Source organism: Apodemus sylvaticus, chromosome 11 (assembly GCF_947179515.1).
Source record: "Apodemus sylvaticus chromosome 11, mApoSyl1.1, whole genome shotgun sequence".
NCBI lineage: Eukaryota > Metazoa > Chordata > Mammalia > Rodentia > Muridae > Apodemus > Apodemus sylvaticus.
In genome coordinates this window covers 44461744-44480192 of record NC_067482.1, presented here as the reverse complement: position 1 = coordinate 44480192, position 18449 = coordinate 44461744, and the positions used below count along the sequence as shown (strand labels likewise).

General features: G+C 39.8%; 1 protein-coding gene across 7 annotated transcripts in view; it reads left to right on the top strand.

Annotated features, from left to right (window-relative positions):
* The window catches only part of N4bp2 (NEDD4 binding protein 2), a 66577-nt gene extending 49237 nt beyond the window's left edge, over positions 1-17340 (top strand). For all 7 annotated transcript variants that reach the window (XM_052199516.1, XM_052199515.1, XM_052199513.1 and 4 more), the window contains 6 exons: positions 1756-1874; positions 4226-4364; positions 7538-7726; positions 9650-9818; positions 12889-13012; positions 14037-17340. In XM_052199516.1, the coding sequence (XP_052055476.1) occupies positions 1756-1874; positions 4226-4364; positions 7538-7726; positions 9650-9818; positions 12889-13012; positions 14037-14082 (786 nt within the window). In that variant the 3' untranslated portion in view covers positions 14083-17340. The remainder of the gene's footprint in view (positions 1-1755; positions 1875-4225; positions 4365-7537; positions 7727-9649; positions 9819-12888; positions 13013-14036) is intronic.
* The last annotated feature ends 1109 nt before the right edge of the window (positions 17341-18449 follow it).

The window sequence follows — 18449 nt, the reverse complement described above, 5'->3', positions numbered from 1 at the left end:
TGTGTGTGTGTGTGTGTGTGTGTGTGTGTGTGTGTGTGCGCGTGCGTGCGCGAGTGCTATCTCAGGGTTAGTTATTTCAGGCTGTCATGTTGTGTCATTGGTAATTTTGTTTGTTTAGTTTCATTTTATTTTTGAGACAGGGTTACTTTGTGTAACCTTGGCTTTCCTGGAACTCACTTTATAGAGTAGGCTGTCTCCTATGTGCTGGGATTAAAGGTGTGAGCCACCATCGACTGGCTTCATTGGTAATTTTTAATATTTACTTCAGAAATTTTTTACTTATAGAAAAATATGAAATCTTTTATTTAAAGATAATATCATACATTGTCACAATAACTGTATTGCTTTTTTAAGATGTGTCTTCCTCACAGGATGATAAGATCCTAAGTTTATAGTCCAGCTGTGTTAGGATTTGTAGTTTAGAAACATGACCCGTTAAGTCATTAGTACTCTTAGCATTGTAGATTATTTGTGGGGCGTTAATTCAGATTATAAAGCATATGGGAAATATTTGGTCTGTCTCTTTTGAGGCAGGCCTTCATGCACTCGGGTGTGCCTGCCCTGCTTGTCTCATTGCTCTGCCGTCGTGTTCACTTAGTTCCTGGGCAGAGCTTTACAGCTTCCCTTCTTACCGCTGTTTGGTGCTATAAACGGGTTCAACGCAACTAAACTTTAAACACATAATTCTAGGATTGTTATTATTAAAATTTATTTATTTATTTTTTGTTTTGTTTTTGTTTTTTGAGACAGGGTTTCTCTGTGTAGCCCTAGCTGTCCTGGCCCTCACTTTGTAGACCAGGCTGGCCTGGAACTCAGAGATGCGCCTGCCTCTGCCTCTGCCTCTGCCTCTGCCTCCCAAGTGCTGGGACTACAGACGTGCACCGCCACCGCCCTGGTTTGTTTTTATTTTATGAACACCTTTGCTTGTGCTACTCAGGTCTCAGACTAAATTTGTAGCAATTTACAGAATTAGCATGGACTTATATATTAATTTTACTTGCTAGCTAATCTTTGACTTTGTGTCTTTTTAATAGTTACATTGACTAATGATAGATAATGTCCCAAGTAAAGCATCATTATATGATTTGTTGTATGAATATCATAGCATTTCTACCAGCCTGGTATGGTCCTCTCCACACTTGGGCTACAGCATACACCAGTATATGTGGTCTGTGTTTACTGAAGTATTGTTATGTATGTACGACTGTATATGTAGCTTCATCCTAGCTGGACTTTATAATGCACTGTATGTATATGTATGTAGGTGTATGTATGTGATTATATGTATTTATTTTATTTTATTTTTTATTTTTTTATTTTTTATTTTTTTTATTTTTTATTTTTTTGTTTTTTGGAGACAGGGTTTCTCTGTGTAGCCCTGGCTGTCCTGGAACTCACTCTATAGACCAGGCTGGCCTCAAACTCAGAAATCTGCCTGCCTCTGCCTCCCAGAGTGCTGGGATTAAAGGCGTGTACCACCACCGCCCAGCCTCTTCTCTGATATGTATTTATCATATTCTCTGATATGTATTTATCAGCCTCTTCAAATGATTGTCAAAAATGGGATAGAAATAATGTAAAAATACTTATATTACTCACTTCATCCTATGATTAGTGAAGAAAGTTTGTGATTGCTTATAAATCATTGGTCTTTTTGCAACAAAATAATTAGGCCTTTGTTCAGTATTGTCTGGCTTATACATTTCATCTTATAAATTTTCATCTTATGGGTGATTGTTTTCTGTTTTGTTTCAGAAAAGGGAGACACTTATGTTTGAAAAGGACTGTGCCACAAAACTAAAGGAGAAGCAGCTCTTTAAAATATTTCCAGCCATTAATCAAAATTTCCTGGTGGACATTTTCAAAGATCACAAGTGAGTGGGTGCTGAAAGGGCTAGATAGTGCCCTGGACACATTCCAGATGGGCACTAGTGCTCATTTAACAAATTGATGAATTTGATATATATAATTCAGAAACTGACAATTTCTAGCAACTGTCTTGTATTCCTTGTTAATTAAAAAAAAAAAAATGTTACTCTTTCACCATGGGAAACCCCCAATCTCGGAGAGGTAGACAGTGTTTTACTTCTATTTAAAATTAGAATCTCATGGTGTTAAGTGGAGTTTGTTACAATACAAATATCAGCATGGAATTGTGTTATCTGTGTTTGATTTTGGAAGGAAACTGAAATTATGTATAGATTCTCAAAAGAATCATATAATACAGATGCTGCAATTAAAAGAAACTTTGAGCTAATGTGCATGAAATATGCAGGAACTCAGCTTGGTATGCCTTAAGTTCTAGACAAGCAAGGACTATGTAGCCTATCTCTAAAATAAATAATTTAAAAAAGTTAGAAATCCATTCATTAATGTTACCCTCTACTATTATTTTGGTGTTAGGGAGTGAGCCCAGGTCCTCCATCTTTGTTTTGTTTGTCATGTAATAGTCTCATGGATTCAGGCTGTCCGTAAACCTGCTGTGTAGCTAAGGATGACCTTGAACTCCTGACCTTGCGCCTCCACCTCTCAAACTTTAGGCTTATAGATATCTGCTGTCATGGTCAATTCTATGTGGTTATAGGGATCAAACCCCGGATTCCCTGTATGTTAGCCAGGTACTCTACCAACTAGGCTACATCCCCAGCCCAGTTAGGTTAACTTTGACTGTATATAAAACACAAAAATTGTTTGTATTAATGAGTGATAAAATGTTTTGACCTATGTATACATGTGTAGTGTTTAATTATGTTAGCATGTTTTTTTCCAAAGTGCTGGCTATTCTGAACATTCTTTATAGACCAGGCTGGCGTCGAACTCAGAGAGATCCTTCTGTCTCTGCCCCCTGAGTGTTGGGATTAAAGGCATGCACACCATACATGGCAACATTGTTTTTTTTTTGTTTTGTTTTGCTTTGTTTTGTTTTTTTTTTGGATTTGGTTTTTTCCAGACAGGGTTTCTCTGAATAGTCCTGGCTGTCCTGGAACTCACTCTGTAGACCAGGCTGGCCTCAAACTTAGAAATCGCCTGCCTCTGCCTCCCAGAATGCTGGGATTACAGACGTGTGCCACAACCACTCGGCAACATGGTTCTCCCCCCCCCCCCCACAGGGTTTCTCTGTGTAGCCCTGGCTGCCCTAGCACTCACTTTGTAGACCAAGCCGGCCTCGAACTCAGAAATCCGCCTGCCTCTGCCTCCTAGAGTGCTGGGATTACAGGAGTGTGCCACCACCTCCTGGCCCGGGCGACATGTTTTTTTAAACACCTGAGTTTTTTTACTCATTCAAGCATTCATTTGTTTATTTATTGTGTGTGCAAGCAGCAAGGTGTGAGTGTGGAGGTCAGAGGGCAACTCTTGAGACTTGGCTCTCCTTTCAGTATGTGGATTCTGGGGGTCAGACTCCGGTCATTAGGTGTGGGAGCTATACTACCTCTTGAGCTATTGCACCTGCCCATTTGCTGCTGCTGCCTTTCAAAGTTTGGGACTGAGAGATGGCTCAGTCACTGAGCATTCACACACTTCTCCAGAGTGCTAGGATTACAGGCGTGTACCACCACTGCCCGGCTTCCCAACCCATTTTTATTTTTATCTTAAGATAGGATTTTGCTCTGTATCCAAGACTGGCCTTAAACTTGTGATCCTCCTGCCCCAGGTACATGAGTAGCTAGAACTGTGGAATGTGCCATTGTGCCTGACTTGGTAGCACTTTTGAGGCTGGGGCTAAAGTGCTTAGCTGGAGTGAACAGGCCTTGGGGTTGATCCTCATCATTAGCAGCAGTAGGAGGCAGAGGCAGGCAGGTCTCTGAGTTTAGACCAACTTGATCTCTGTAGCAAGTCCCTGAGCATCCAGGGCTGCACTGAGACCTATCTTAAAAACAGTCGAGACCTGATAACATTTTATTTTCCCTGAGAGCATTCTTGAGTCTTTGAGCATGTTACATTTCATACATTTAAGTATTAAAAACTTAAAACTAAGCCAATTTCTTATACTTTTTAAAGTTGAAAATATCTATTACTATTGTATGGATGTGAGTGTTTTCCCACATGCATGTGTGTGTGCCTAGTGCTCATGGAGTCACAGAGCTGTGAGCAGTCATGTTGCTGCTGGGAACCAAACCTGAGTTCTCTGCAAAAGCAGCCTGTGCTCTTAGAACATGCTGAAGATGCTTTATGGTGACTATGCCACAGAACTTTCATTTTCCTTTATTTAAATATATTTAAACAGCTATTCACTGGAAAACACTGTACAGTTTTTAAACTGTGTTCTTGAAGGAGACCCTGTGAAAACAGTTGTAGCCCAAGAGTGTGTTCACCAGAACGAGACTAGCACTTCTCATACTGCACAGAAATCGAAAGAGAAGAAGGTACGAGTGATTTCATCTGTTACCCTGTTGGCAAATAAATGTATATAAAAATATGGTTTGTTTATTGAGTATAATAATTTAAAGATTATTTCTCACCATTTCGAGTAGATTGAAAGTTTAATGACCAATAACATACTTTTTAAGAATATCTATGTATTCAGAGAATGAATTTATACCTAAATATGTTCGTATTTCATATTGGTATACAATGATAAGCATCTAAATTTAAATTTCTGTAGATTCTGTATAGACTTTTCTTTCTTTCTTTTTTCCTTAGGCAGGGTTTGTATCCCTGGCTGCTCTGGAACTTGCTGTATGTAGATCAGGCTGGACTCAAACTCAGGTCCATCTGCCTCTGCTTCTGTGTAGATGTTTCTGTGTAGACACAGTAGCTTATGAGGCAGAGTTGAACAGCAGTGGTTTTTATAATATCATAGATCTTAGAATTTGAATATGTGGGCAGAAATATTTAACTTCTTTCCTAAGTGGTTTCTCTGTTTTACCTTGAAAATGCCTTGTTCTGTGTTTGGCTAACTCATTATAAATCAATAGAATTGTTGATTTGTTTTATTAGATATTTTCTCTATTTACATTTCAAATGTTGTCCCCTTTCCTCGTTACCCTCCGCAAACCCCGTCCCATCCCCCTCCCTGTAGTTGATTTTTACTTGTACTCTTGTTCAGCATCAGAACTCTTACTGTTGCCTTAATTTGTTTTATGTATTTGGGTGTTTTACCCGCATGCATGCATGTATCTGTGTGTGCAGGGCTGATGGAGGCCAGAAAAGGAATCACATCCCTTCAGAATTCCAGTTAGAAGTTGTGAGACTCCATGTAGGTACTGAGAACCGAACCCCAGGTCATCTGTAAGAACAGCAAGTGCTCTTAACATTGAGCGTCTCTACAGCCCCCTTCTCTGTTTTGTTTTTGAGACAGGGTTTCAACTTATAGCACTGACTGGCCTAGAACTCTGTGTAGCCCTGACTGGCCTAGAACTCTGTGTAGACCTGAGTGCCCTTGAACTCAGAGGTCCTCTTGTCTCTGTCTCTCAAGTACTGTGATTAAAGTTCTGGGTCACCATGCCTGAATTAAGTTTTTTTTTGTAGAGCATGGTGATGTCTGTTATTTTAAACCTCTACAGTTCCAGGGTCTAAGCAAAATTTAATGAGATTATATAACTATTATTATATAGTAGGCTAGTTTTTCTTTATATTTTTACCAGTTAGAAATATATATAACAATGCATACAATGTTTTTATAGTACTTACATGTATACAGTATATACAGTATTATATATAATACTGTTAAGGTTTCCGTAAGTCAATTAAAACCATACATATCTTAAGATAAGACATAGATTGCTATTTGTAAATAGTTCTCTGCAAAAAATAACTTTGGAAAAAAAAAGAATTAATGAAAAGACAGTTTGACTTAGATTACTATATTTCAGTTTTTAAAAATTAGCTTTTGGTATTCTAAAGCAGTGGTTCTTAACCTTCCTAATGCTGTGACCCTTTAACAAGGTTGTCATGTTGTGGTAACTTCCCCAGCCATAAAATTATTTTGTTGCTACTTCATGACTGTAGTCATGCTATTGCTATAAATCATAATGTGACAAAGGGTTTGTGACCCACAGGTTGACAAACACTGTTTGAAAAGTATTTGGATACACTGTGTGAAAATATTACCCAAAATACAACTTTCTTATTTTATGGAAAGCATATGGACAGTTTGTATAATTATTATTTTCACTATCATATGCTTTACATAAAAGGATCTGTTTCTTTAAGGATCTGTTTTGGATAACAATTACATCACATGCACATGTGGGTGCACACACATACAAAGACACCCTTGGTTGCTGTGTTTGGTTTCTGAGAGAGGATCCTGATATGTAGCTTATATTGTTCTCAGTCCAACTGCTTGGCCTCCATGATACTGGGATTGCGAGGGTCCAGGCTTCATCGTAAAAGGCTCTGGAAACTCTCTACCTGACCACAGTGACTGATGGTACACAGTAGGTTGAAATCTACCCAGAAAGGTGTTTATGATCTTTATTATCAGCCATGTTAACTACATGAGGTATTCTGATTTTTTAAAATTATTTATTTTTAATTGGCTTTTAAAAACTGTAAGTTGAAATGTCTCATTGCTTCCTTGAAACTTTATGTTTGTTTGTTTAAAGCAAGACACCATATACCCCAAGCTGACTTCATACTCCCTATATAGTCAAGAATGACCTGAACCCCTGCCTTTGTCCTTAGTACTAAGAAGATAGACTAGTGCAACACTAGCTAAGGCTTGAAACTTTGAATAGGTTTAAACACAAACCAAAGCTTGGATTTCTGTGCTGAGTACATTCGTATTGCTTCCTATTCTACCTTCTATCTTTTGGCTTAATTTTATGACCTAATTCTGTTTTCATAATTGTGAAGTACAGCTGGTAGCGGCAGCTCCGGCACACACCTTTTATCCCAGTACTTAGGGAGGAAACAGGTAGGTGGATCTCTGAGTTTGAGGCCAGCCTGGTCTACAGAGTGAGTTCCAGGATAGCCAGGACTACACAGAGAAACCCTGTTTCAACCCTCTTCCCTCACCAGAAAGGAAATAATAATTTTGAAGAACATTTCTATGTCTCTTAAAAGCAGCTAAAGAAGGGGTGCTGTCACAGCATGAGAGGGCTGGTGGGAGGAAGTTCCTGACTGACTGCAAAGACACTGAGGAGAAGGATGGCTCCAGCCTTTCATTTGCTTTTCTTCCTTGCCCGCTTCCTCCCAACTCTCAAGGCAGGGTCTCTCTGTGTAGCCCTGACTTCCTGGAACTCCCTCTGTAGACCAGGCTCTGTCAGGCTGGCTTTGAACTCAGATCCACCTACCTCTGCCTTCCAATTGCTGGGATTAAAGGGAGTCTTATATAGTCCAGGGTAGCTTCCAATTGCTGTGTAGCCAGGCTGTTGTGATCTTCCTGTCCACTTATGCCCAAATCACGCTGAACACATCAAATTCCTCGTCTTCCTGCTTTTGTGTGATAGCTAAATACTAGGATTACAGACACGTACCACCATGCCTGGCTCAGGCCTAGTTTGTGCATATATTTTCTGACAAGAAGACATTCATTCAGAATCAGACATCTATTCCAAACTTTCATTGTGTATTACACATTGTGTTCTTCTAGGCGAAGAAACCAAAAGAGGCTGAGGACAGCCCAGGCGAGCCGTCTTTCCAGGATTTTGAGTACCCTGAGTACGATGACTACAGGGCAGAGGCCTTCCTGCACCAGCAGAAGAGGATGGAGTGCTACAGCAAGGCCAAGGAGGCCTACCGCATGGGCAAGAAGAACGTGGCCACCTTCTACGCTCAGCAGGTGAAGTGGAACACTGCTTCAGGTCGTTCATCAGTTGTGGTGTTTAAGTACTCTTAAGTGCACCAAGTTTTGGCTTAACAATTGGGGAAGAATTTGGAGGTTATATAAGTGACATATAGAATGACCTAATATAAAAGAATGCACGATTGTGAACTTTTGTCCACCTTGTTGGGTTTGTCATTGCTTTTGTCTGTGTAGCATCATGAGTGCAGTTGTTCTTCAAGCCTCAGTGTGAACTTGCTCTCACACAACATTAGAACAAGTGCTCCACCACTGAGCTGCATTTCCCTCTCCTCCCTTCCCCTCTCCTCTCTTTCTTTCTCTTCCCTCCCCTCCCCTCCCTCCCTCCCTCCTTCCCTCCCCTCTCCTCTCCTCATTTTTATTTATTTATTTGTTTGTTTGTTTGTTTGTTTTGAGACTGGGTTTCTCTGTATAGCCTTGGCTGTCCTGGAACTCACTCTGTAGACCAGGCTGGCCTTGAACTCAGAAATCTACCTGCCTTTGCCTCCCAGAGTGCTGGGATTACAGGTGTGCGCCACCACCCGCCTAGTTTATCTTAATCTCACTAAATTATCTAGGCTGCCCTTGAACTTCTGGTTCTGTTTCCAAGGTGTGTGGCCATGTACCACTAGGCCTGGGAATTGTGGTTTGGTTTCCTAGATCTTCCTTTAGGTAAATTGAATCATCTGATGGTTTCCTGAGCAGTTTATCATTCACTAGTATGAACAGGTAGAAGTTTCCTGGAAGAAAGAAAGCAGGAAAGGATGTGTTAGATTGCAGTTACGGTGGGCCTTATGTCGTCTGTGATATTTCAATTTTTAGTAAAGCATTTATTTACTTATTTACTTATTTATTTATTTATGTGTGTATGTTTGTGTATATTTGGTACATGCACATTAGTATGTGAGTGCATGTTCCTGTAGATACAGAGGCCAGAAGAAGACACCAAATATCTTCCACTATCACATTCCCATTAATGCCTTAAGACAGGCAATAAGGTAGTACTGAGCTGGGAGTTCAACCTTTCAGCGAGTGTGGCTCGCCAGTGAGCTTCTGGGATCCACCTGATGCTGGGGTTAGGGCGTATACAGATATGCCCAGTGTTTTACATCGCCTTGAACTCAGGTTGTCATGAACAGAAGGTGTCAAACTGGGATAGCCCTTAGAGCCCTAACAACAGTCCTTCGGCAGGGGTAACTAGAGACTGTTTTAAAGGGATCATCAAGGTGAGAGGCCCACAGTTCTCACAGAGTGCACTTTATTAATTAAGTCAAACATTAAACCTATTGGTTCTTTGTTTTTTTGTTTTGTTTTGTTTTGTTTTGTTTTTTCGAGAAAGGGTTTCTTTGTGTAGCCCTGGCTGTCCTGGAACTTACTTTGTAGACCAGGCTGTCCTCTGCTTCCGCCTCCCTAGTGCTGGGATTACAGGCGTGCACCACCACCGCCTAGCTCTATTGGTTCTTTCTTGAGCTAAATATTGTTGTTTTCTTTTATGAATTTTGCTTAAGGGTTTTTTTAATTGTACTACTATGGGCAGTTTAGAAACAGTATTATTAACTGGGCGGTGGTGGTGCACACCTGTAATCCCAGTACCCTGGGAGGCAGAGGCAGGTGGATTTCTGAGTCTGAGGCCAGCCTGGGCTACAGAGTGAGCTCCAGGACAGCCAGGGCTATACAGAGAAATCCTGTGTCGAAAAACCAAATCCAAAAAACCAAAAAACCAAAAAACCAAAAACCAAAAAAAAAGAAGCTGTATTATTCACTTACTCAATTTCTCCAAAGTCTGGTTCATCATCTTTTGGCCTGTTACGTCAAGATACTAAATTTAGTGTTCTGGAGTTTGTTTAGGGCACTTGTACTTCTTTGCTTGTCTTAAGTGGTAATTATGAAAAGCTTCTGTTGGTGATGTGTTTATGATTACAGGGCAGTCTTCATGAGCAGAAGATGAAAGAAGCCAATCACCTCGCTGCTGTGGAGATCTTTGAGAAAGTCAATGCTTCTCTGCTACCTCAGAACGTCTTAGACCTGCATGGGCTGCACGTGGATGAGGCTGTAGAGCATTTGACGGCCGTTCTGCAGCAGAAAACAGAAGGTAGGGCGTGCTCATGACATGCACTGACGGGGCGCCAGGCACAGTCTGTCCCCAAGGGCTAGGATTAAAGGCATGTGTCACCATACCTGTCACACACAAATGCTGTTGTGTGACACTGGGGAGATAGAAACAAGTGTGTGCTTAGCCCAGATAGAGAGTCCATGGCAGAAGGACTCCATGCCACTGGAGTCTGACTTGAGATTGTTGAGTTCATTGCCCGCTCTTACAGGGCTATGGTTTGCGTGAGAATGGCTCCCTACAAGCTCAGCTGTGAGGACTGCTTGGGAAGGATTAGGAGGTGCACCTTTGTTGGAGGAGGTGTGTCACTGGGCGTGGGCTTTGAGGATTCAAAAGCCAGGCCCATTCTGAGTTAGCCTCACGCTCTCGGGTAATGACGTAAGCGCTTATAAGGTGCTACTGAGCACCGTGCGTCTGTGGCTGTGCTCCTTGTCATGACGGGCATGGGCTGTAAGCTCCCAGTAAACTATTTCAACAGTAGAAAAGTGAGCATAGCAGACCTTAGTGCAGGGATGACTTAGCAGTCACACAGTGCTGCACTACTGAGGGCTGCTGTGCTGGACTTCAGATCGCAGAACCTACTCCTACAGTAGAAAATGCTTGCCTTTGACCCCCAGCATCCCAGTGCTGATCCTCTCTCCTGTTCTGAGCCACTCTACTGTCTCTCTGAGTTTCAGCTTTGAGATTCCATATGTACGTGACATACATACAGTACAGTCTTTTCTTTCAGTCTGGCTAATTTCACTTAGCATAATGCCTTTTAGCTCAACCATGTTTTCCCCTTCCTTCCTTCCTTCCTTCCTTCCTTCCTTCCTTCCTTCCTTCCTTCCTTCCTTCCTTCCTGTGTGTATAAACAATGTAGTAGATCTATTTAATGGGTTGTCCATGCAGATGAGGTTCTCATACATGGATGGATTTGTAAGAATGCTACTTAAAAAGAAGGCGAGTACAGAAGGTGTCATTTATGTGAAATGTCCTTAGCAGATTAGTTATTGCTTGGGCTGGAAGTAACTGCTGAACTGATGACAGCCACTTGGCTTCTCTTTTGAGTGGAGGGGGTATTGAAGCAAGTGTTGATAGTGTTGCTGAAGCAGTTAATATGCTAAAAAAAAACAACTCCAAAAACCTCAAACAACAAACACTGCTGAATTATAAGGGAGTTGTTTTGTTTTGGGAGACAATGTACCACTAAGTTGCCCAGGCTGGGGTAGCCCAGGCTGGCATTGAACCTAACTCTTTAACAACAGGTTATGATTCTGCCTCAGCACAAGGCTCAGCAGTAGCTTGCCCGGGATAGCATATTGTCAGACCCAAGGTGCAAAGAGCCATCTTGTGCAAGCTTGCGGTAGCTTGTCTACTGCTTACCACCAGATGGCAGAACTGCTGAATAGAAGTGTTTGGGTAGGGGAGGAAGCTGTGGGGTATCCCGCATTATGTTTTAGTCATAATATAAATTTTCAAAATCAAGACTAAATAGAGATACCTGGGTCCTCTGTGCCCTGTGAGTGACGTACACACATACCTGTGAAGTTCTTTTGTCCTCAGATAAACCAGAAACTCAAGATTTGGATGCGATTAGTTACAGGGATTCACGGGGGACAGAGGAACAAGTTAAACATCAACACGTAGATGCAGTCAGAAAATAAAGACTGGAAAGAGAGGAGCAATAGCTCTATTTTTAAAAAGTAAACATAAAGGAAAATAAAGGGAAGGAAAACATTTGATTTATAGCTCCCTAAAAAGAATACATCAGATTGGGCACAGTGGCACACACCCTTTAGTCCCAACACTCAGAAGACAGAGGCAGGTGAGGCTCTGTGAATTTGAGGAGAATCTAGTCAACAGTTCGAGTTCCAAGTCAGCCGGAGCTGTATAGTGAAATGTTTAATCTGTGTGTGTGTACATACACATGTATATGTAAAATATTATGCTAAAGATAAAAACTTAGGCTATTTAGGAATGAGGACATAAACTTTTTATATTAATCACTTTATTATTAATAGGACTTTTTTGTTTTTATTGTTGTTGTTACTCTATTAGAGCTATTGTTGATCTCAGAATTTATGTATCTACCTTCCCAAGATCAAATACGAAGTAGCAGCTGCATATTACAAGAGATGAGTGTCATTCAGTTTTTAAAAAAATTCTCTCCTGGGAAGAATTTAACAGTTAATTATCTTTGATAGACCATGTTAAAAATAGATTTGCTAATAGCTAGGTGTTCTTAAAATAGTAGCTGTTATTATCCATCCTTCCTTCCTTCCTTCCTTCCTTCCTTTCTTTCTTTCTTTCTTTCTTTCTTTCTTCTTTTTTTTTTTTTTTTTTTTTTTTTGAGACAGGGTTTCTCTGTGTAGCCCTGGCTGTCTTGGAACTCTGTAGACCAGGTTGGCCTCGAACTCAGAAATCTGCCTGCCTCTGCCTCCCAAGTGCTGGGATTACAGGCGTGCGCCACCACCGCCCGGCATTATTATCCTTTCTTAATGCCAAGAAATACACACCAAGAAGCCAATGAATTTGCCCATGGACATTTACAGTTGATTTGTGGTAGCACTGAGATTCATTCTAAATAAAGCTTTAGAGTGTTTCATTAATAGGGTTGATTCTAATTTGCAAAGAATATGTCATGTAAAGCAATGTCTGAGTCAAGGTGTGTAGCAAGTTTTGGATATAATTAATATTGCTGTTAGTATTCAGAAAGGTTTGTAGAGGCTGGAAGTCTCTCTCCTCAGTTTAGCCTATTTTTCCGTCCTGGTACAGAGTCTCACCGTGCCCCTCGGACTGACTTCAGCCTCCCCTTGTAACCCTGGCTGCCTTCTTACTCCACATCCTCTGTCTCAGCCCCTGCTACCAAGGGTGTGCTCAGAGCCGAGTTCTGCTCAAGTCTTTAGATGGATCAGCTGCTTCAAGGCTCTGTATACTTTAAATCATAAAACCCCCTTGAGTTTTAAATCTTTAGAATATCATGAAAATAATTTCATATACTTTTGAATAGTCAGATTTTCTGTTAAGAATGTAAAAAATGATTTTATTGTTCTAATTCCCATTTTAACAGAATTTAAGCAGAGTGGAGGTAAACCCTATCTGTCAGTGATTACTGGGAGAGGAAACCACAGCCAGGGAGGAGTTGCTCGAATCAAACCAGCTGTCATTAAATACCTCACAAGCCACAGCTTCAGGTGAGTGTAGGCTTCTGCCACCAGTATGTACAAAACTATTCAGTCACCTCAGTTCAGCTATCTGATTTCAGTCACAAATTGGTGGTTAAAGGATAACTTTTCTTGCTAGGTTTATATTGTCTGGTAATGAGAAACAAGAGGAAAAGATGGCTTTGTCAGTGACAATCTGTTAAGACTTTCTATTGTAAATTTAAAATTAAAAAAAAAAAAAAGATAATTTTGAATCCTTTGTGACTGCACTCCTGAGCAGAACTAGAGGACATGCGAGGGTTTAGGCCTTGCTGGTTTTGCAGGACAAAGTGCATTTGTGAAACTTTGGCTAAAATAGGTAGAATTTTGGATGTGTTTAAACTGTAGCTGAAGTTCTAACTGAATTTGTATGTTTTCTAAGTTAAATGAACAATTGGTTCTTATTGACAGGTTTGGAGTGTCCTTTTCCAATGTAGTCATTAGCCAGCAATAGAAACAGACAAGGAAAACCCCAAGGGTAGAGCTTTGCTACACCATAGATTCTCCAAGAACACCAGTCATTAAAGCTCTCCTCCTTGGAATCTTCCAATTGCAGTTAGCCTAAGACTTTTTATGCCACACAATGAAATATCACTTGTTTACCTTTAGAAAACAGTAGTATTATTTTTGTACATAAAAGTTAGAAGCCTTTTGGGTCTAGTTTTACTATTGGGTTGGTTATATTAGAACTTTATCGAGTTGAGGTAATATAAGGTCTTATCTTTCATACAACAGAATCATCTTCATGAAGGGCAAATTCAGGCTTGAGAAGTTTTGGAAAACCCTAAGTTATATTAACTAGGAATCTAGGAATAACTTGTAGCTTTAGAATTGTGTTTTCTTTGACAATAACTCAGGGGGATTGCAACAGAGATAGATATTGGTTCAAGATGTTAATAAAGGAGGCAGTGTTGGTAACAAATACTAACTATAGACAATTCAAATGGATTACAAGATAGGTTTTTAAGTAGTTTAAAATTTTTATATTTAAATAACTCATTTCTCATTTCTACAGGTTCTCTGAAATTAAACCAGGGTGCCTGAAAGTCATGCTAAAGTGAAACTTAAAGCCCTGGACTTAGAAGCGTGAGGTTTGTGGGCTGATGTTGGTTTTACTTGTAGTAATTCAGTCAATTCTATTTTCAAATGTATTTTATTAGGAATGTAAAACAAGAAAAATGTTTTTCAGAATTCAAGGAAAATTTTTTTCTACTTGATCAAATTCCAGTCTGTTACTTGTTGAAACATTAAAGGGAATTTTTATTAATTACAAAATGTCTAAAAAATGATCACCTGCAGTTTAAAGTCTTAAGTGCTATATTGTTGTTAGGCAAACAAACAAAGCGGCCAACCAACAAACACTGCCTCTGTGTTCTGGTTCATACTTAGAGCGTCCTGAGGGGCTGTGAGGGCAGCAGGCTCCAGCCTCTCGAAGAGTTTGTTAAGTAGTGAAGGCGGAAGGGGAGCAGCAAAAACACCAGAGTTTTTTCTGCTTTCAAAACTTAACACAAAAATCACTTGATTTTGCTGTTCATATAGGCAGACATTTGATTGTATTTCCTCTGTATCTCTCATCCCTTCCCTTCTGTGCTGGTTTGTGTGTTTTTCTGGGAGGAAAGTTGGGTCCGAGAGTAACTTATAGTCTCATAGGTACAATAGGTACAATAGCGGTGCTGGGTGTCCCCTGTGTGTCCTGGACTGTCTGCAGTGACACGGAGCCTAAATGGCTGCTTTAGACTCAAGACATTATTTCTAAGCTGCAGGGAGTCAGTCCTACTGACTTAAGTGCAAAACCATTTTAGCTATAACTGTAAAAGAAACCCTCGTAATTAGAAAGACTTTTTAACCTTTATTTTGAAAAGGAGCCAACTTTCTGAAAGAAGAGTCTCATTGACGTCCTTGAGCTGGTGTCCTGTTTGTGTGTAAATTCTGGTTTCCTTTCTACAGACTTAGTGTGGCAAAGTGTAATTTTTCTAGAATGACACAGTAGTTAAAATAAATCTAACTTTGGACATACAGAGTATTTTCAACATAGACGGTATTCACAAACAATTCTGTTGCATTTATGACCTTCATAAGGAATGCGGCAGTGCCCTCCCCTGAAAGATTCTGACAGAGTGAGCTCCCAAAGAGCATTTTAATGGGAATAAAACTTAACCACATTTTTAAAAAGTCTTGTAAATCATGCTTTTAAAAAAGAGCCTTACCATTGAACTTTATTTCCATAAAAACAAAAATCTATGTTTGTTACCAACAAATTGTGATTACTGATACTCAACTATTTATATTTTTAGACTTGTAATAATTTGTTTTAAAAATTGCAGTAGTGTAGCATACCGTTTTTGGTAATGCTTAGAAATGTTTTATATATATTACAAATAAAGCAGTTCCCTTTTACAGCTTAGTACAAAAACCATAATCAGTAGTTAATAAAGTAAGCATATTCCTGTGTTCAAGTTAATATGATACAAAAAACGAGACAATTTAAAATTATTGGAGTGTGTGCAGCTGCATACTCATTTTCTGTGTTTTATATTTTTTAATGTTTTAAAACACATTTGAATATTTCAGACAGATTTATATCGTTACTGTGACTCTAATTAATAATAGAGCAGGGAGACACGCTAGTGCGCTGGTGGCTGGAGGCTCTGGCTTGAGGCCCCGGAAAGCGGAGGCCCGGCAGTAGCTGTGCAGTGGAGTAGACCCGATGGAGACCTCAGGACTGCGATGATGACCGAGTCCATAGGCCGCAGACGCGCAATCCTGCCTCGCCTTCTAAGTATCGAGACTAGAGATGTGTTTTGCCATGCTTGGCTTCATATTCTTTAATTATTATCTATAAATACACAAAGTTTGAACATCATATATTTATAGTCCCAGATTTCCTTCCCCATCTTCCTATCTGGTATCACTGAAGCAGTTACAATTATGAAAGATTATTTTTCTGAACTTTAATTTGCTGATCTCTAAATCTTGTGTCCCAGCCAGAGGTAGAGATACTTTGGGGATCAAAGATTTTTCTTTTGCTCACTTCTGAATTTTGTATGTCCATTTTGTATGTCAGAGGGAAAGATGGTTTAGAGATGACCCAGGTTAGAAGAGCTCTTTGTAAACCTAGTATTTGAAAACATTTTAAAACTATAGCATTTCTTCCTCCAAACTTGGAAGATCTTGGTAGCAGTTATATATATTTAAAATTCGTTACTGGTATCAACCCAACAAAAGCAGAAAATTGATAGGAATCACATGACAGTCAGTGTGAGGGCCAGGCCCTCACGACCATTTTCAGTCTCTTTACTTATCCTGTGAGACAGTTGGAGCATGTTTTCTGATGTTTATTTGCTGTTAACATATTGGTGTTGTTTTTGAGTTGAAGTTTTCTTCTGTTTATTAGTATTTCCATACTATTTGTATACTGTGACATTTAAGTCTCATCCATATTATGTAGTGGAAACTGTGACTGAAACAATAGGTATTAGAACAGATTTTGAGAAGAAACAGCTTCCAGTTCTTTGGGGTGGTTTCCTGTCCTTTGTTTTGGTCTTTTTCTTTATAAATTCAAGTGCTCTGTTTGCTTTAGAAGGCCATGTGTAAGGACAAGGTTAGTTAGTTCTGAGCTGGCGATTGGAAATGTTTGAACTCAAGAAATTGCTCTGACAGTGTTCTAACTGCTCTCAAGAAAATGTAAGAAATGGACAAAAATAATGTGTGCTTTTTTTCTGAGTGCTTTCCAGTGTGCAATGAGGTGACACTGATGATGTTCTGTGCCGTGCGTAAGTGTTGCTTATGTTTAAATACTTGTAAAGAAAACAGACTCAAATGTCTGTGTGGCCAAAACCAAGTGCCATTTTAAAGGAAAAGGAAGTTGATGTAGAATGTATGTTAATGGTGCTTCTTTTTAAAGTGTGATTTAAGTTTACAGTATTACTTGATGCCTCTTTACAGAAGCGAATAGAGAAACGAGGCTCAAACACACTGTGTCCTGAAGCCTTCGTGACCTCGGTTAGAGGATGCCGGAGTTCATTCCCTGTCCTCACATTTGAGCTTGACTTCCTTGGTCAGGTGATGAACCTGCTTTGTTGAATTACCCCTCTTCGTCTCATTAAAGTGCCCCATTGCAGCTAGCAGTTGAAGAATAGACTATAAGATTTTCAGACGGTATATCAGAAACAAAATGTTTTTATTTGTACTATAAAAATGTGATTTTTGCTGTCAACTCTGTACTTTTTTATTGAAAATGTTTATAATGTTGCTTTTAAAATTTCTTATGAAACCATTTACAAATTACACACTTAATTTAATAAAATGCTTTCATCACAGTCCAGTGTGAAGAAATCCTTCGTTTGATGTGGTCAATTTAGTGGCTTAAATATTAAAGATGTGTCTTTGTGATTCTGTGGGAACAGTGTCGTAAAGTCTCCACTTCTGTAGATTCTCCACTTCTGCCAGCTTGTGTTGCTTTTGCACGTGGGTTAGCTTCTCTCTTCATCTCTCTTCACACCCTTGCGTCCTTTGACTGACTTCAGAATTTGGAGTTGTTATTTGTTCCCCTTAGGAATACAAACAATACTCTAATTTCAGCTTCATTCAGCTCAAAAAAAAAAAAGGAATAATTTATCAAAGATGTTAGCATATTTATTCAACAAATATTTACTGAGCACTTGTTATTGAAGATACAGTATAATATAGTTTCTACTCACAGTTGTCTTATAGTCTCACCAATTAATATGTGTAGAGTGACTCATATTGCCTAATCCTTTTGTATCTGTTTACTTGTGGGTCTCTAGGGGATCTTCTTACACCGCTGCTGCTTCCCTCGTTCGATGGATAGAGACATACAGCACTGTAGAAGTTACCTGGCCTGCCAGTTAGTGGCAGAGGCACAACACCAGCCTAGACTATCTGATTCCTAGTGTGTAACAGCTACGTATGTCCTTAAAGAGAGACATGACATGAGAGAGTGACATGTCCTTAGAGGTATGGTGGTGCAGAGACAGGAGGGTCTCTGAATTTGAGGCTAGACTGGTCTACATAGTGAGTTCCAGAACAGCTAGACCTGTATAGTCAGACCCTGTCTCAAATAAGAATAATTTAAAAAGGAAAAGAAAAGGAAAAAAAAAAAAACCAAGAGGGGTGGGGATGGCTGGTTAACATGTCTGAAAATTTCTCATTTATTATTTTTTGTTTGTTTGTTATTTTGGGGGTTGGTTTTTTTAAGACAGGGTTTCTCTGTATAGCCCTGGCTGTCCTGGAACTCACTCTGTAGACCAGGCTGGCCTCGAACTCAGAAATCCGCCTGCCTCTGCCTCCCAGAGTGCTGGAGTTTACTGCTTTACAAAGTGCGTGCAAAGAATGGCGCGGTGGCTGGGATGAACTAATGCTGCAGCCCAGGGTCTTATGGATTCAAGCACGGATTGGCAGAGTCAGG